The sequence below is a fragment of the Anthonomus grandis genome, chromosome 3 (genome assembly GCF_022605725.1).
Source record: "Anthonomus grandis grandis chromosome 3, icAntGran1.3, whole genome shotgun sequence".
NCBI classification, from domain to species: Eukaryota; Metazoa; Arthropoda; class Insecta; order Coleoptera; family Curculionidae; genus Anthonomus; species Anthonomus grandis.
The window spans coordinates 23,647,757-23,667,429 of NC_065548.1; the positions used below are offsets into that span (position 1 = coordinate 23,647,757).

At 30.8% G+C, this 19,673-nt stretch overlaps 1 protein-coding gene across 10 annotated transcripts in view; it reads left to right on the plus strand.

Moving 5' to 3' along the window:
- The window catches only part of LOC126733907 (receptor expression-enhancing protein 1), a 96,790-nt gene that overhangs the window by 51,656 nt on the left and 25,461 nt on the right, over positions 1 to 19,673 (plus strand). For 4 of the 10 annotated variants that reach the window (XM_050437361.1, XM_050437363.1, XM_050437362.1 and 1 more), the window contains exon 1: positions 4,796 to 4,984. The exons of 2 other annotated variants lie outside the window; for them this stretch is intronic. In XM_050437361.1, coding sequence (XP_050293318.1) covers positions 4,953 to 4,984 — 32 coding nt within the window. In that variant the 5' untranslated portion in view covers positions 4,796 to 4,952. Of the gene's footprint in view, positions 1 to 4,790; positions 4,985 to 14,432; positions 14,671 to 19,673 lie in introns of those variants that run through there. 4 more of the 10 variants (XM_050437357.1, XM_050437360.1, XM_050437359.1 and 1 more) reach the window with 4 other exon arrangements.

Sequence of the window (19,673 nt, forward strand, 5' to 3'; positions counted from 1 at the left end):
TTAACATACCGGGTGGTGCGTCGCCGAGCGGAACATAGGAAATCCCATGTAAATTTTAAGGGGGTCAATTATTCGCTTCCCTGTACATTTTACAGAAAAAATGTAAGACAACTTTTTGAAGAGACCAATCTGGCAAACCCTTGTGCAAAGTTTCAAAAAATTTTAATAAGCGAATCTTGAATTATTCAATTAAATGTAATTGCAAAATTAGCAAATTTTCGGTTCAGGTAAAACCAAACGGGCACCAATAAAATGAATATTGTCACTGACGTGAGGAAAAGTGTCAATAAATCAGTGACAGTCGATATTTGAAAACAAGTATGAATTATTCAATCGACATTCAAAATATATTAAATAAAAGTTTAGACAAAAAAGTAATGTTAACGTGTCTTACTTTGAATGTATGGTTGTGAGATTGATAAAACGAAAAAAAAAAATTCTTGTATTTGGCAGGACGTCAGATTTGACGCCTTAAGCCTTATAACAAATTGTTTGCTGGTGGCTGGTGTCTGGTTTTACCTGAACCGAAAATTTAGTAATTTTGCAATTACATTTAATTGAATAATTCAAGATTCGCTTATTAAAATTTTTTGAAACCTTGCAAGAGGGTTTGCCAGATTGGTCTCTTCAAAAAGTTATCTTACATTTTTTCTGTAAAATGTACAGGGAAGTCAATAATTGACCCCCTTAAAATTTACATGGGATTTCCTTTGTTCCGCTCGGCGACGCATCACCCGGTATATACATTACAAAGCGATATTGACAGGATATGGGACTGGAATATGAAAAATAATCTTACACTCGATAAATGCTTTTATATTAGTTTTTTAAAGCTAATAAAAATACAACTCAAACTATCTCATAAATAATTTTAACTTAAAATACAAAATCGAGTTAGAGACTTTGGCATCGACTTTTCATGAAAGCAGTAATTTTAATGACCCTATTTCACACCTTTCCTTTCTAAACTCCTTGGTTTTACATCGAGAAATTGTAGTAAGTTTTCAATTGATGTAACGGAAGTTGTGTATTGTTCTCTTGTATGCTCACAAGTTTAAATATATTCTATATTTCTATAATATCTCTTAAATATATTTCTATATTGTATCTTATTTTAGAATGTGATGTATTAAGGCCTGGTTTCTTTGACCAGACCGGTCCGAATTATTTCGGCGATATGGAACAAAAAGTTCATCACGGATCCGGTGAAACTCAGGATATGCGTATAGTACATAGTAGTGGTTTTTACAAAAGATCGAAATTTCGGGGAGGTGTGCGAAGAGCAGTTCGTCGAAATCAAAGAGTTTTTGATTTGCACGATTTTAGACGGCCCAGTTTGCCGATTTGTTTGTTATTGTATAGACGATTATACAACGCGCGTTAATACAACAATATTTCTATAAATTTTTTTTTTTTAATACTATATATATAATAGTATGATATATTAATAGTAAAATATCTGTGCTTAAAAAGTACCATAAATTAGTCTTTTTGGAGAGCTTAAGGTCTTTTTAGCGTTAGAGAGGATGAAATATTAATCCAAAAAGTAAATGAAAATCCTGCGTTATATGCAAAAAAATTAAAGTTACAACAAGCCTTCTGATCAGGACATACCACCAGATTGCACATAGCTACTTAGCCACTTATAACCCATGGAATAATACACAATAATACATAACATAATGGACATGTCTAATAATTAAGGTATATTTTTATCATTTTTTTAAACTTCTTTTATAAAACAAATAAATAAATTAGAAAAATATTATTTCCTAGATCTTCCTTAATTTGACATCTTCACACTACATATATTTACTTACCTTAAGCTGAGAGATAACTTTTTTGCTGGAGAAATAGGATACTTTATTTGTACGTTGCGTACTAATTTCGTCCTTTATATGATGTAGTACAGTATAAAACAGTTGCGGCCTTAAACGGAAAACCTTGTGTCGTTATTCGAAATTTGCTTTATCAATAACAATTTATACACTCTATCTTTACTCCTATTCTCGAACATTTTAAAAACTTTTCTTCTATTTTCATTGCCTACTGCTAACAATGCAGATATATCATTATCATCCTGTTCTTCTTCTAAAATCATACCAATAAAAAAATCCATTTTTAGTTTTTAAAAGCAAGATGTACTGCACGTAAAATTTTACAAGACTGAAATATATTACGAATATATCTGAAGTTTGTTTTTTGTTTCAGTTGAGTAGATTAGAGCAAATTACTGATCTTGGTATCACCTTTGACTCTGAATTTACATTCGTTCCACACTTCAACAACATAGTCAAGTCAGCCCTGAGAAGGCTTGGGTTCATAATTAGAAGTTCTCAGAGTTTTACTTTGTAATCTACATTAAGACTGCTTTTCTGTTGCTTTGTGAGATCAAAACTGGAGTTTGGCTGCATTATATGGAACCCGCTCTATCAGAATCATGTTGGTCTCCTTGAATCTGTTCAGCGTAGATTTGCTAAGTTTTTGGCCTTCAGGCAGGATGGCATATATCCAGTTAGAGGGTTTGATCATCGGCAACTATTGGAACGCTTCAATTTACATCCATTACATCTCAGAAGAATGATCTTCTCTGTAAAATTCCTGCATGGGTTACTGAATGGATTTATTGATAGTCTTGTACTTCTTTCTGGTGTACGTTTCATGGTGCCTACGCTTAATGCTAGACATCCCCTAACATCTTTCTGCCAAGGCCTCATACTAACATTTTGTTAAAATCGCAGCTATGTACAAAATGCGCTATATTTAATCGGATCTGTCACATGTGTGATATAAATTTCTCTCCGGTTCATGTGATTGTCGATATCTTGGTGGATCATTACTCTTGGGATTATGACCCCTGTGTTTAAATAATAGTTAGTAGGTATATTGCAGTTAATTTTATTTAATTTTGTTGAATATCTGATTATCTTGTTAAACTTTTATAATTGGGTTTTTATATCATATTAATACTTATTTGTTTGTTAATTTTTTGGATAACTTTTGAGATTGTGACTTTACTTTTTTCTTTTCATTCATTCTTTTAGGTTTGTTTTGTGTTTTTTTTTCTTTAAACTATATTTTTCATTGTTTTGCAACTGTTTCCTGTTATTAGGCAAGTTGCCTGTTGGAAATAAAGGCTTATTATTACTATATATGGCAACGAATTTATTCTGAACCTAGCTTCAGAAAAACCACGAAGAGACGAAACTTCTGAACGAACTTAGTTCGGGAATCTGGAACGTTTTGTACACGAATATGCACCGAAATATTTCGGGCCGATCTGGTCGGAGAATCCAAAGCTTTAGATAAATAATTTTACTCAAAGATCTACACCAACATGAAGATCCTACGAGCAAGAGGCAAAGCAACAGATATGATGTATGCAAAAAGCTACAACAAGGTTGAGGAAATCTTGAATAAAGTTGAATTAAAAGTACTACTCTTCAAAAATATTCTGCTTATCTCTCTAATGCATTGCCGATCAAAGTCTTGTACGAAACTCAGCTCACTTCGGCGAATCGCTTCTAGCCACTGTGACCCACCAATAAGCTAGTAAGCTTTGATGTTAATAGCTTCCACTGGAAAGAGTGATGAACCTTTTGAAGCTTTGTTTTCGTAATTCCTACTTTCAATTCAAAGATAGATTTTACACCCAGGACGAAGGACTTTCAATCGGCTTGAGCACGCTATAGAGACAACTCAATAACCCAAGGTGTGGCTTCGATATGTCAATGACATGTTTATTATATTGCACAAAAGCGATACAGAGCTAGCAACCTTAGCTGGAGAACATTAATAACATTAAGCCAAGCATGAACTTGAAAATTGAGTCAGCACCGCATTTCGTTGTGTTGTTTTGCAAAGAACACTAATGGACTCAGGACAAGTCTATAGCAAACCAACACACACAGGGCAGCCGCAATATGCAACAACAATTTTGACCTCAACAGGGAAATAGAAAACATCACCACATCATCAAGAGGAGAACGGATATCTAAGCAATTAAATAAAAACAACTATGAGAAACCAGCAGAGACAACAAGGAAAGAGCCCTCTAGGATTCTACAAGATTTTTAATGATTCCGTACATCAAGAACTTCGACGACAACCATATGAGGTTTTGTATTAAAGACCAAGGCAAAATGTGTGCTAGACCCCAAGAACTGTGTAGACCAAATCTTCTGTATGAATATGAATGCGAGACAAAGCGATCACTGGAAGTCAGGACAAAGGAACATCGAATGCGGACCTCAACAGAAGATGTTTCTATCTCAGGAATAGCAGAACATGCTTGACTCAATAGCCACAACATACATTGGGTACAAGCAAAGATTTTGTGCAAGCAATTCCATTGATACTCCCAACATCTGGAGACCCTTACCATCTTACATCTTACCTTCAGGATACTCCAAGTTTTAATCAGACCTTTTGTATATAAGCCTGTAGATGTTGTTGCTAGTTTATAGTTGATAACTTGTAGTTGGAGATATTTCCCAACCGAAACGTCGTGCTAAATTCAAAATAAACGCAATGGAAGTTCGACAATTAGATTTTACTACTTTAATAATGTCTACTACTTTCAAAAACAAATTATCATATTATAATAAAGGAATGATTTTATTGGGAACGACTATATGAGTTTAAAGCTCTTCAATAATTTGGTTGCGTTTGTTCTAACTGAACGAATTTGTTCGCTATAGGTGTGTAGAGAGCCTTTATAGGTTATCCAATCAATGACAGGAAATTAGGTTAGTGGTGGGGGAAGTAAAGCGAAAATGTCAATGCCAAATAAAATTCAAAATGGATGAATCATATGTCAATCTGTCTCGCGAAGGTGCTGATCGTTGAAGTTCGGAGAGGAAAAAATTTAAATTTTTGCAATGATTTTCGTTTAAACCAAATTCTTTCCGGTTTTTGAATATCAAAAACACGAAGTGTCTCCGAATTACACGATGATCTCGGCAATTATCAGCAGAGTAGTCATGTAAGTAAAGAAATTGTGTATTTTTTGTTGATGACCTTCTTTGTTTACATCAATAAAGTGCATTTATTTTTTATTTATGTAGCATTGCTTTTAGGGATATTTTTTTTGAAGTGCATATTTTCCATTGTTTTTGAATCAAAAAATCATTTAACATTAAAAATAACGGATGAAAAAAACTTGAACGACAAAAAAAACTACTTAAGACAATATCAATGAAGACAAGATCTATGAAGTTTGCTTCTTATGGATTTAAAGTTTACAGAATTGAAATTCTTGCCTTTGCTTTAAAAAATGCCAAGGACAAAGGACTTGACAAGACAAAGGTGGTCAACAAAAAGCAAATAACTTTAAATGGGACAGTCCAGATATTTTTCTTCTAATATATACAGTACGGAGCAAAAGTAAAGAAACTTTTTTTTTTATTTTTAAATTTATTTTATTAAAGTTAACTAAAATTTTTTTATCCTATAATACTACACCAAACTAGATAATAAAAATAAAACATAAACAATATAATTCTACGTATTATAAAGAGATATGTAAATTAATTTAAAAAAACAGGGAGCAAAAATACAGAAACACATATTTAAAGAAAATATATAATAACAACAAATTAATATTTAGTTGCATATCCCTTATTTTTAATAACTGCAAGGCATCTCCTTTTCATAGATCCAATCAGATTCCCTAAGGTCTCCTTGGGTACAGAATGCCATGCAGCTTCAACTGCTTTAAACAACTCGTCTCCATTTTTAAATTTTTTGGGATGTTCCTTACGAATTTTTTTTTCTACTAAATCCCATAGATTGTCTATGGGATTAAGGTCAGGACTCTGAGCTGGCCAATTAACAACAGTTATTTTTTTGTGCTTAAAATTTTTTTTTTATAATTTTAGCTGTATGCTTCGGATCATCGTCGTGTTGAAACCTCCATTGCAATGGCATGTTTTTCTCTGCATATGGCAACATATTATCAGTTAATATTTCTAAATATTTAAACCGATCCATAATTTCATCAATTTTGACAATGGGGCCCATTTCCATACCAGAGAAACAACCCCACACTTGTACATTTCCCCCTCCATGCTTAATAGTGCCCAAAGTATACTTTGGATCAACTCTTTTATTTCTAGGACGCCTGACCGATAAAATACCATTAGAAGAAAATAAATTAAACTTACTTTCATCCGAAAATAATACTCTATTCCATCTTGCTTCTGAAAGTTTAAATGGTCATGTGCAAATTGAAGTTGGGCGGTTCGATTCTTCTTCGAAATGAAGGGTTTCTTGGATGCTTTTCTTGCCGGCAAGCCACTGTTCCTTAAACGTCTTCGAACTGTATGGACACTAATATTTACATCGTCTAGTTGAGATTTTATATCCACTGCTGTGTTAAATGGATTTTTAAGAGCTAAAAAGATTTAATCTTCTCGTCAACTCTAGGCGTCGTTTTTCTAGGCCTACCAGTTTTAGGTGGACTTATTCATAAATGTCCTGAACCTCCCTCTAACTGGATAATAAAAGTGATTTTAATTCCTTTTTGAATCTCTTAACTTCTAAAATTTGTCTGATACATAGAGGAACATGGTTGTAAATTTTTTTGCTGAGGTATATAAGTGAGTTCTTCGTGAGGGAGGATGTAGGGATTGGTAAGGGAAAATCGTTAACCTGGCGAGTCATATGACCAGTGTTAGAGGGAGGTTTAGGACATTTATGAATAAGAGTAGCTGTTTCTAAGATAAAAAGAGTTAGGATTTTTTGAGATATAAAGAGAGGTTTACAAGAATCTCTTAACCCAGCGGAACATAGGTATCTAACTGCCTTTTTTTGAATCACAAAAATTATGTTTAAAACTCCCTTGTTGCTTAAACCCCAAAAAGGCAAGCCATAACGAAGGTGGGACTCAATAAGAGAAAAGTACACTGAACGTGCAACTACCCCTCCCAGCTCATGCCCCGCCATTCTTACTGCAAAGCATCCAGAGGATAATTTTGATGCAAGATTTAGGATATGATCTTCGAAGCGAAGGCGATCATCAATGGTAATACCAAGGAACTTACAGCTTTCTTTGTTTTGCAAGGGGGAGTTTTCACTAAACACAAGGCCCTGAACGTCACACTTAAATCCCATAATAAAGGTTTTGCCCACATTAAATACAAGCCTGTTTGCAGCACACCACTCCGATAAAATCTTAAGATCCTTAAAAATTAAATAAAATGTTTCTCCACTTTTGCTCGGTACTGTATATCTATTATATTGCATATTAGCTAATAAAGAAGGCATATTATGCAAACTTAAATTTTTATGGAAAAATCAAAAAAACAATTATAGATATCTTTTACAAAATACCCTATGGTGCAGTTGTATTTTATTATTAAACAATTCAGTTTTTCTATTTATTAAACATCTTATTAAAACAAGAAAAGAAATATTAAAATCTCTATTTATATAAAATTATATAATATAGAGTATTAGAATAATTGCAAAAATAGTTCCATTTTTTGGGCAATATGTATAATTGTATGTATTAACACTATATTCCCAATAATCCAAGGTCTTATTTTTATATTAATTGGAATGTCGAGCACTTTTTTATCTCGCAAATTCTTTTTGTAAATAAATTTGTCTGGACAAAAAATAAGAGTAATACCATTTACATTTGAGATTCTTGTTTTCAGTTGTTGTTAAGTTCTTGTTGTGATCAGATCTTTTTTTAAATTTAGTAAACATCATACATTTTCAATAATGGGTCAAGCAAAACATTGTACTCTTGAAGAAAGATGCTTAATAATTAAAGTGAAAATAAAAGTTACGCAATTGTATATATAGTTAGATATTCCAATCAATTTCCAATGAAGATAAATTTATTTAGATCAGAGGGAAGACTGTAAGACAGAATTAAAATCAAGAATATGATCCTAGACATACCATAGGCACTGTGAAGCATTGTGGGAGAAATATCAAACTTTGGTGCTGTTTTTCTCATAATAGTGTGGGTCCAATTTTTCATTTTCATGTGAAGGAAACTAGGAGCAAAGAAATCTACTAAAACATTTTAGAGATAATCATGCTACCTTATGTAGAAGATAATATGCCTCTGATGGGTTTACCAGCAAGACAATGACCCAAAACACACTGAGAAGAAGTGGTTTAGCAGTAAAAATTTTACACCTTTAAATTGACCTTCTCAAGTGCCCAATTTAAACCTGATTGAGAACCTTTGGAGAGAGCCAAAAAATACAATTGCGAGCAAGAGAACTTCAACAAAAAGGTTTTATGGAAAGAAATTAAAAAATATTGGTATTTTATGATATTGTTTTCCATCACTTCTGGCTTAACAGGAAGTGACACTAACTTTTCTATTTTAAATGGGACACTTGATATATTATTACATATTTTGATAGAAAATAATATTCTGAAAACAATGATACTCTATTTGCTACTTTTTGTTATTATATATGGTTTATTCTTATAGAAGAAATCATGTTTTAAAATTTTAAAAAAGAGTGCCAGGAATGCGTTGAAAGTATTAATTTTTAATCAAGTAATCACAGAAAAAATATTTTTCATTGCATTTTAGGACTTTGCGTCCAAACCATTAATTTTGGCGTTTACTTTATTTTTTTAAATAGGACATTGGGAACAGCCACTTTTGAAATGTGGTTTCTTTTTCCCAATAATTTGATATTATTAGTTTTTAAATCTTTACAGTATGGTAATTCAAAATATAACAAAGCGCAACTGTTACTTGAAGTAGTACTGTCATGAGAAAATAATATAGGTATGAAAAAGGGTTAAGCATTCAATAATTTTTTGCACCTATTGCAAGAAATTTTGGGGCGAAACACTTCCCCAGTTCCCCCCTGTGGCTCCGCCCCTATACACAATAATTGCAATTATATCTTCTTAAGATCAGACAAACACAAACTTATATTGCTTATTACTTTGGCGAGTGCCTATTTTTAAAATCTTGAGGTAATGCATTATATATTCTAAGAGCAATGAGAATCAAACTCTTTTATGGCTGTGTAGTGCATTTTCGACTACTCAAAACTGCTTTATTTTGAGCAAGTTGGTTGAAATTGGTTGAAAAGCAATTTGGGTCACTAAAAAGTCTGGTAACAGAATTACTAAATGAATATACAGTAATGGACAAAAGTATATAGACAGTAATGGATAAAAGTATGGATAAAAGTATATAGAGAAAAGTTTATATATATACTTTATACATTATTGTCTATATACTTTTGTCTTAAGAAAAAGTATATTTTTTTAAATAACATTATTGTCTATTGTTAACATGAGATAAATACTTCATATTTTTATCTTTATTGATATTTACAACTTTTAGAATATAAATAAATATTTTAGTGGTTTACCAAAATATGTTAGATAAGGAGATTTGTTTGTCCATATACTTTTGTCCATTACTGTACATGTTTGTCAGTGACATACAAATTTGGGATACATTGGATTTTTAGGAAGAGATCTTGAAAAAACAAATGTGTGTTTTAATTTACCACTTCTAGCATCTTCTATAGTAATAAAGGGTGAAAACTGTCTATATTTACTCTCAAATACCTTATCACTCTATTTAAGAAAGGTCTTTGCAGCCATACAAGAAAGTAGTCAGATAAATAAAGTATTTTTTTAATAATATCCTTTTTATTGCACTGAGGAATATTTTTAATATATTCGGGATAACTGGAGCAATGTAAATTGTGTATATTGTTAAAATGTGTGTTATACATATTTTATTTTACTTTAAAAAGGAGTACTTTAAAACTAAAAGAGAGTCTATACTAACGAGTCTAATACTGATAAACCAACAACCTTTAAGTCAATAAGTGAATTTTAATGTAAATGTCATAGATAAGATTAATGGATTGATTTTTGCCCTTAAGCAAGTTAAAGTTATCCTTTAATTTACTGTGAAGTATAAGATGATAAACAAGGCTAGTAATAGAATTAATAGAACTGTAGAAATACCAACTTTTTGGGATAATTACAAATTATAAAGTAGCATGGTAATACACAAAATCACTGAAGGAAAATATTTTTGTATTAGGGTAAAAAAAAATACTGCAGATAGACCTGTTTTGAACTGAGATGGAGGTTAAGGGCATTCATGGATTCGAAACCTGTTCATAGATAAAATTACAAATTTTGTCTATTTTGCAACATATTTTTGGGAACAGTTGGATTCTTATGAGTTCAAATGGATCATATGACCATCATCTAATAGAAAGGTACTTATTCAAGATATAGTAAGACAATGGAAAAGAACTTTTAAACATACAAACAAGTTTTGTATTGGTTATTCCTATTAATATGCTAAGATATACCATTAATGGAAACATATAAGGAATTAGTGATTATTTTTCCCAGATTTCAAAACAATTGTCACCATTTCATTTGCAAATTAAATTGAAGTGTCAGCATAATCATTTTATTATATAATAATGTGTTAAAAAAAACTATTTTTATTTCTTGCCTTTTTTTTAAAGTATTTTCAACTTTATCTAGTCCATTCTATAGGGCTAAAATCTTTAAAATGGAATTTATGAGCATGAACAATTTAATTTTGACTTTGATATTTTACCTTTATATTGATTAGACTTTGTCTAGCTAAGGAAAGGTACAGCACGTGTTGTTCGGCTCGGTTGCGCAGTAAATTTGTTTACGCCGCTGCCAAAGCAACGGTATCGATCGCCCCGATTTGCATATAAACAGTGCCGTTGCGTTAATTCTTATATTTGTGTTCTGTGCCTTTAAATTAAATTAAAAAAAGGCGCGCTACTGTCGCTAATCGCGCGTTATTAGGGGACAAAACTTGGAGCAGCTTTGAAACAGATGGTGTACCTTTCCTTAGCTAGACAAATTCTAACACTACTTAAGTCAAGACTGCACCATTTTTCAAAAATCTTTAAGGAAACTTTTGATTTCCAAAGTCTTCTGTAGGCTTCATAGATTTTTGGTACATCCTATAATGTGTCAACCTACATATGCATACAGGTACCCCCCTATAAATCATTCAAAAAATTAAATATTTTATCAAACAAAAGAAAAAAACACAATCTTCATTCTGCAAAAACTTGTTCCTTGACCAAATTGGTTCAAATAACCTTAAAAATAATATTTGAAAAAACTAGATTACATATTTTTGAAAAAACATAATCAACTTTTTCCAAAAACTTTCCAACCCACTTGTCATTTTTAGTTGCCTTTACATTTTCAGAAAAAAAGAGTGTTTCATTAATTTTTTCGAATGCTAAATAGTCTATTTTTGTGACATTATTCATATATTTATATTTAGTCTTGTCAAAAAAGCCTTAGGTAGTTTATTGTTGAGCTAAAACAGTAAACATGAATAACTCAAGACATATTTTATGTGGAATAGAAGCTTTTTGCATCAGTGGACCCAATTGTAATTGCTTTAAATAATTTTTTTGTTTGCATTTGTTTTAATTTTATCTAGTATAGGTAAATCCATAGTGCTTACTTAATATTTGTGTTGTTCTTTATATTCTAAGAAGAATTTTTGAACTTATTATAGAATGATTAAATTAATAAGCTGTGCAAATGGGGACTCCTTTATTTCATATGCAATAACCCACTTCCCAATTTAATTTAATGGTTATATTTGCAGATGATAATATGTACAACATTAATGTGGCTTTCAGTATTTTACAAAGTTAATATAGAATATAAGCTATGAAATATAATTTCTCAAGGGTTATGTATTTATAAATTATCAAATTTTAATCAATTTTCTTTGTGTTTCTGTTGATGGCACACAATAATTCAATTTCTAATCGGGTATGTACCCTTGATAATAATATAATTTTAAAGTAAAAAAAAATATTCAAAAGTAAATATTCTGCAGATTGTATTTCTTAGGCATATTTATAATATATATATATTGGTCAAAATTTAATTAGAATATTGTATTAAATATGAAGCTTCATTTCTATTTATTAGTTAAGACAAATGTTAAAGTGTTATGTAGTTTTACTGGGAATTTGTTAATGGTATATTCTATACAGATATTAAAAAAAAATACAACTACATTTTGAGAAAAGAAAAGTTTTTGGAACCTAAATTTTTCTATAAATAATATTTATAGAAAACTGCCTGGTATATGGTATTAATTGTCTAGTAATACGCAAAAGGTTTGTTAGAAATAACTTCGAAAAAAAAAAGTCAGAATTTATAAGAAAATATAAATAAATAAATAACGTAAATTTTTATTATTTTTAGGTATAATATCTACTGTTCCTAAGACAAATCTTTTTTATTTTGTTAATTTTTAATGAGTATTTCATAAGGCACTCATATTAATCAGAGCAATAATGTATCATTCTTTCTTTGTGCAAATATTTGTATAAACCAGTTACCATTTTAACTAAAAGAAAGTGTGGGTTTTTAGCTTTTTAAGCATCAATGACCTCAGTAAATATAATGCAACAATTTTCTTTATTTGATGAACCTATTTTTTTATTAGGTGTTAAGAGAATAATTTACTTTTAATACAATACACACAATTCAATTTAGAAGGTATTTTTACGATATTTATGAAATATATTCTTGCTAAAAGCTCTCACATGTGTGGAGGTTTTTGTTTCGTTTCTGGCGGGCGGCCATCGTTAATCCATATTTGGTGGTTTCAATGGCATCAATGACTCCAGGTTATATTTAGTATGATCTTAAGATTTTTTCACAAGTAGGTATCCTTTATTAAAATTTATTGGATTTATTGAATTTTGGATTTAAAGATTAACTTTTTGGTTTCTAAAGACTTACTGAACCGCTCTCGTATGTCACATTTCACATTTCACGTTAAAGGTTATTGAACATTATTTAGACATTCCAAACGTGAAATGTGAAATGTGACATACAAGGGCGGTTCAGTAAGTCTTTAGAAACCAAAAAGTTAATCTTTAAATACAAAATTCAAAAATTATAAATTATTTGTATATTATTATTAAAAACGTTAATAAAATCGCAACAGTGTATTTTTTGGCTGTTACTTTTAGACAGGTCAAAACGTAGTCCACCGGGTCCATGTAATAAATATTAAAAGTACTCAATAAAACCTTTTAAATGAGGTAACACAAGATTTCTATTTAATGCATTTATTCAAGATGGCGCTTATGTGTTATTTTGACATTTAGAACTGTCGTTTTTATGTCAAAATAAAATAGTGACGCATTTATTTTCGTACACTGATTTTTACCTATTCAAAAATCATAAAAAGGTAAAACGTTAAAATAAAAAAAAATACTTTTTTATTAGGCCGCCATTTTGAAACGAGTTAAGATATGGGTCTAATATTTCAGGGTTATAAAGTACTCATTGAGACCTTTAAAATGAGGTACCACACGACCCCCCTTTCTATTTAAAATTTTTTCTCAAGATGTCGCCCAGCCGCCATTTTGGAATTTACAACTACCTAGTTTACAGTGAAAAATAGTATCTATAGACCAATTTACTTATGCCAAGTTTCAAAAATTTTTTTTGACCCGTTTAAAAAATAAATGGGGGGGGGGACTTCAAAGAAAAGCACTGTATGTGCCATAAAATTATGATAATATTTTTTTAAAACACGTCTATATGGTGCAGGTATAGGTGTGACACCCTATAAGTTTAATTTTTAATAATTAACTAATTTTGTTTGATTATTAATAGTTGTAAGTAAATATGGCTTATTTTCAAAGAATGAGCATTTTAAAAATATTTTCTATTATTTCAAGTTTAATTTTTAATAGTTAAAATTGTATTGTTTTTTTATCAATCTGATCATACTCTCGAATGCACGTACAACATATTAACTTTAAGAAAAGTAAAAAGAAAAAAAATTTGCGTTTCTAACCACGGCTTCTTTGAGAAGAAAACACATCCTTCATAATTATATTCCAACTTATTCATAAGTTAAATAACGCTTCTCTAAATTGAAAATTAAACATTTCTATGGTTTTCTAAAATTCACTAACTATAGAAATGAGTTATTGAGTTCAACTTAGAAGGAAATTTACCGGATGAAGTACATATTGATTAGGTACATAGTTAAAGGTCTTTAATCACAATTCACAATACTTAACGAAAAAATAATTAAATGTATAGACCATAAAAAGCTTTTTTAGGGTAGGCTTGGTTGCCTATACGTAGCAGCTTTTTATATTATACTTAATATTAAAAAGCATCATTCAAGAAACTATCATGTAAAACGGAAAGCAAAAGCATGCTTTAATGTCTAAGCATATTTGGCTCAAATGCTTCATTCTTAACATATATTTTATTAAGAGAGACACCCTGTATGATTAATTAAACTTATTACTTTATCTGACTTCATAAATTATTTACAGTTAAAAATGCAGTCCACTATTATTATTCTATAAATACCTACCTATACTAAGATAATTTTTTTGACTCGATGCCAAATTTCGTTCTCACTACACCGTAATATTTGGGGTAAATCTTAGTGTAGACATCGAATCTGCTCTTGATGTTTTTCTTACGATGTTTGAGTGTGAGGCATTAAAATAGATTTTTTGCCGAAATTTGATGTCAGTGACAAAAGAATCATGTCTCAAAGCAACAAGCCTGGGGTTCGATTTATTGTGCACATTTGGAATGATATTATTGTGATTTATTTGTGAGCGTGATTATGATTTATCCTATTCTCAGGTAAAAAAAAACTTCTACTAGTATAATTTTTCATATACACATATATAAGTATATAATAACTGTATTACAGTTTGTTAGTTACCATTAACGTGTTCATGAAAGTATGACAGTCCTTTATTTTGAATCAGTGCATCCGGAAGCATATAATGTGAAAATGATGTAAGCCACAGGTATAATGTTTATAACAATTTATCGACAGTTCTTTAAACTTAACTACTTAATAGTCAGCTTTAAAGTTTTTATTATATTTTGTTAATTTCTTGTGCTATTTTTAATCCATTTATTAGTAAATTATGTATAAAATTAATGATAAATTGTGGCTGAATATAATATAATCCCGAAGACCAAGAAAAACATAAATTCCTGGTTTTATAAATAACACAACAGGAGTTTATTAAGTTGGCAAATATTAATGAAATTAAAATGGGAATTAATAGAGAGATAGGTTAGACTACAGACGTAAACGTTAACGTTAAAAAGGATGAGTTTCATAAAGATAAATAAAGAACGGTCTTTTAAAAAAAAAAAGTCGTTTCAAGAACTCTTTTTTTCCAACTGACCACTCTGTATATAGGATAAGGCAACGAATAACCTGTTTTTTGTAAACAAATTAAAAACTTGATATGACCGATTTAATAATGCTTGTGAATAATGCTTAATGAAATTTAATAATTTAGATATTTTATTTTTAAAAGCCCGATATATAAAAGAAGAATAGTAAGAATTCCTTAAACCTGACAGCAAAAATTAGAATTTTCTGAAAATTAGAGTAATTCACCAAAAAGGGATTATCTTAACAGTTGCCCAACTATGATAATTTGCGACATTGTGTCTCTTGTCTCTGAAGGCTCTTTAAATAAGGAAATATACATCTGCTGCCTTCTGCCATTTAATAAAAGAGTTTAATGGTATCTCAAATACTTTACTTTAGGGAAAACTACATAAATATACATTCTTTGCAATATCCAGTTTTTGGGTCAACATGGAGAAGGATTACACATCCATTAATACTAATACTAGCCAGAGAGCGATCCATGGAAAGCAAGACAAGAGAGAAAAAGTAAAGCAAAATAAAAAATAAATTAAAAATTGTATTACAAAGGCAGTAAATTTGAGAATATATGTTTATTTAGCACTTGGCTAGCTTATACTAATTAATATAAAGAAACTATAAAAGTTCAGTTTTTTAAGTAAACACCGACATCTTTACTGAATTTGCACTTTTTACCTATTTAGGTAACACATTATCAATGCGGACTCCATTATCAAATAATGACTTTTGCAATGCTCATTTATAGGATATTAAAGTTCTGATTTCTTCTTAAATTATGACTTACATAGCATAAGAAAAGTGGGGAAAGATTATGCTATTATACACTAACATTCTAGACCATGGCGACAAACAATTTGCGACAGTACGACAGAAGAGCCCAGTTTTTTACACATATAGTCAACATGGCAACAAAATGTTAGTTGGGGATCCAATAGACAATAAATAGATAATAGAATTTTATTGCTTCTAAAGTAATACAATATATACTTATAGAGTACAGGCATTACAAGGAAAAATATCTTTAAACAAAAACAAACTAAAAAATCTGCTGAATCATAAAGCACCGATTACAAAAATTACAGTTAAAAAATAGGTAGCGAGGTAAAATTATTTAATATAAAAAACTAAAAACTAACGTAAAAAATTGGCTATAGTTATAATCTATATTACCTATATAAACTAATCACTAACCTAATTATACAACAATATATAATTACATAAACCAAAGCCATATTATGTGTATTATAAGAAAAATAAAATACTAATTATTGAATATAGAACCTTTAGTTAGGAGAAAAATAATACAACTTACGCACTAGCCCCAATAATCACTCCCTAATACAAAAAAAAAAAGAACAAAATTACTCATTAATTATAAAGCTTCTAAGTCGGAGAATATTTAAAAAGTAATGTACAACAGGTTTAACTTTTTGAGGTATTATGTTGTTTAAAAAGCATATAAAGTTGTGCACACTAAATACAACCTCATCAGAAGAAATTAGACCCTGACGAAGAGGGGCGCACTCAAAAAATATGTGCTGAAAGGTCTGCTTTACATTTGCGTTACATATAGTGGACATATCGTCAAGATCTAGAGTAAGAAAATTCATCAAAAGTAGCCTTAAAAAAATGGCAATTGGCAGTCCGAACTTGGCAAAGAAACTTTAAATACTTAAAAAAGAAATTCTCTTAAATTGTAAATAGTTTTTGGGCTTTTGGACGTTTGAAAAACAGCTATAAAAGAGAGTCAAGGTATAAAGGAATACATACACAGCTATAAAGGAATTCAAGGTCATTTTGGAACACAAACCTGTTTAAATTTATCCAACAATAAGACTTTATTCTTCTTTAGGTTGGTAGTCGTTAATGATATAAATGGCCAAAATCAATTTTTGAAAAAAATAAATTCTTTACTTGCTGAATACAATTATGAGAAGGGTCAGGGTTTTCAAGTTCCAGCTTTCTCTTATAGCAGATTTGTGGGTATCTGGTGGGTTTCATAGATAAAAGTTTGATTAGCCAATTAATAGCTAATTTAAAAATAGTTAAATAAAGGTATGTTACACCAAATTCTAGGTGCACAATGCTGTCAGGTGTATTAGCAGACAGATAAAACAACTTTTTGAAAAAACTGACCTGTACACGTTCCAAAACTGGTATGGGTGGACTTGGCCATAATACCGCGAACAACTCCAATAGCTTGTTTACCTTTAAGTGCGGTGTCTTTCGCCATAACGTTAAACAATGAAGAAGCGGTAAAAGATTCCCCCAGGTAAACATACTACTTTGTTATCTCCAATTTTTCGCCCTCATATTTAAAATCTTCATTAGCTCGCCGGCCACCTCTTCTAGCAAAGATCATAATTTTGGTTTTATTTAAATTGACAGTAAGCCCGTTTTGATGTGTGTAATCTTTAAGAGCCATCAATTCTCACTTCATATCGACTTCAGAGTAGGACAGAATAATTGCATCATCGCAGTACAGTAAAGCAAGGATGTCATAAATACTGTCAATATCAATACTATCGAGTCCCCGACCCCGAAAAAATAGTTCAAAGTCACTTAAAAATAGTGAAAATAAAAAACAGCTCAAAGATTCTCCCTGTAGAACTCCTCCCGACACCGGAAACTCCCTGGTAAGCTCGTTGCTACTTTTTACCCTAAAACTGGCACAATCGTATAGCGACTTTATAATAGAAATAACTGATGCTGACAGCCCAAACGTGTAAAGTTTCTGCCACAAAAGGTCGTGTGAAAGTGAGTCAAAGGCTCTTTTAAAATCGATAAAAAGTGCATAAACTTTTCGCCCTCTAAGACGCAGATGCAATTGAGCAGACATCAATAGTGTAAAAATGTTGTCTGCGCACCCTCTGGACTTTCGAAAGTCACTTTGACACTCAGGGATACAATTGTTCTCGTCTGACCATACCTCCAGTCTCCTTAAAATTATCGTTGTGAAAAGTTTCATAATACAATTGACAAGATATACCGCGATAATTGTTGGGATCATTAACGGGACCATTTTTATGAAGCATTGTTAAGATAATGCGACCCCAATTATGCGGAACGGCACGGTATTATATTATATAGGTAGGTATATAATATAATACCTACATATCTAATGCTAGTAAGAAAATCAATATCATATCCATTTATATTAAGTTTAAAGCCTATTGAGCAATAATTTAGTTTTTGAGCTATTTAACTTAAGTTTGTTTTAAGAAAGCCATTCATATAATAAACTAAGTTTTTTATTTAAATTGTTGGTTATAAATTCAAAATCCGTACCAGAAACCGATATTAAAGTATCATCAGCAAATAACATTACAAGTGAATTATTTAAATAACTGTGAATATCATTAACATAAATAATAAATAGCAGAGGCCTTTACACTTCACACTACCTAATACACTTCCTTGGGGTACCCCCACACACTTTCTCTAGAAGATGATATTTATTCTTTACCTTCATTCAATGATATCTTTGTCTCAGAACTTCTAAGAGTACATTCGAATAGTACATTCCTGTCATTAGTCTGAAAAGAACCCTTTAAGTCTACTTATGTACCTAAGGTTAATTTTGACTTTCTCATGTGTTTTTTGTATACCCACATACTGAAGTGCTGACTCACACGAGTGTCTACTCCTGATTCCTGATTGGCGTTAATATATATAAATCCATTAGTCTCGAAATAGTCTTTTAACTGCTTGGACATAATAGTTTCTAGGATTTTGTCTACTACTGGTAAAACGTTTATCGGTCGAAGATCGCTGATTGAACTATACTTTTGGTATTAAAACTATAAAGCTACTTTTCAAACTATCTGGTAATTTCCCTAAAATAAAAGTATTAACAAGATATGAAAGTGGAAATCGTTTTACACCAAATAAGTCCTTTGTAAATTTTATAGAGAGATACTCGTCACTACTGCTTTTACGTTTTAAATTTAGCACTAGACTTCTGTGCTCGGATAATGCTAACGTTTTGAAATTTATCAACTCATGTTGCATCTTGGTAACACTAGCTACTCATGCATATCAGCACAACAGTTTTTACATCTTTTTTTCGACACTGTTAGAATAAATTCCAAAGTCAATACTTATTAAGTCTGCTTCCTTACCTTGACTGCAAACTAACAACCTTAGGGTAGACCACATCTTTTTTTCTATTATTCCTACATTCATCAATATCTCTGTTGAAGCATTTTACCTTTTCGTTTCTTAAAACAGAAATAACCATATTCCTTTTTCTTTTGTAATCATTCTCTGCTCTTGTAATATGAAACTTCTTATACGCCACGTCTCTGAGTTTTTTTCCGGTCCTGTCATCCTAGGGTGTTTTTTCCTTGTCATCTTTTTTCTGAACCTCTTTGAGGACTTTTATGAAGTCTATAAATAACATTCACATTTGTAGATGTATAATCCCAGTGTTGCCGAACTAAGGCTCCAA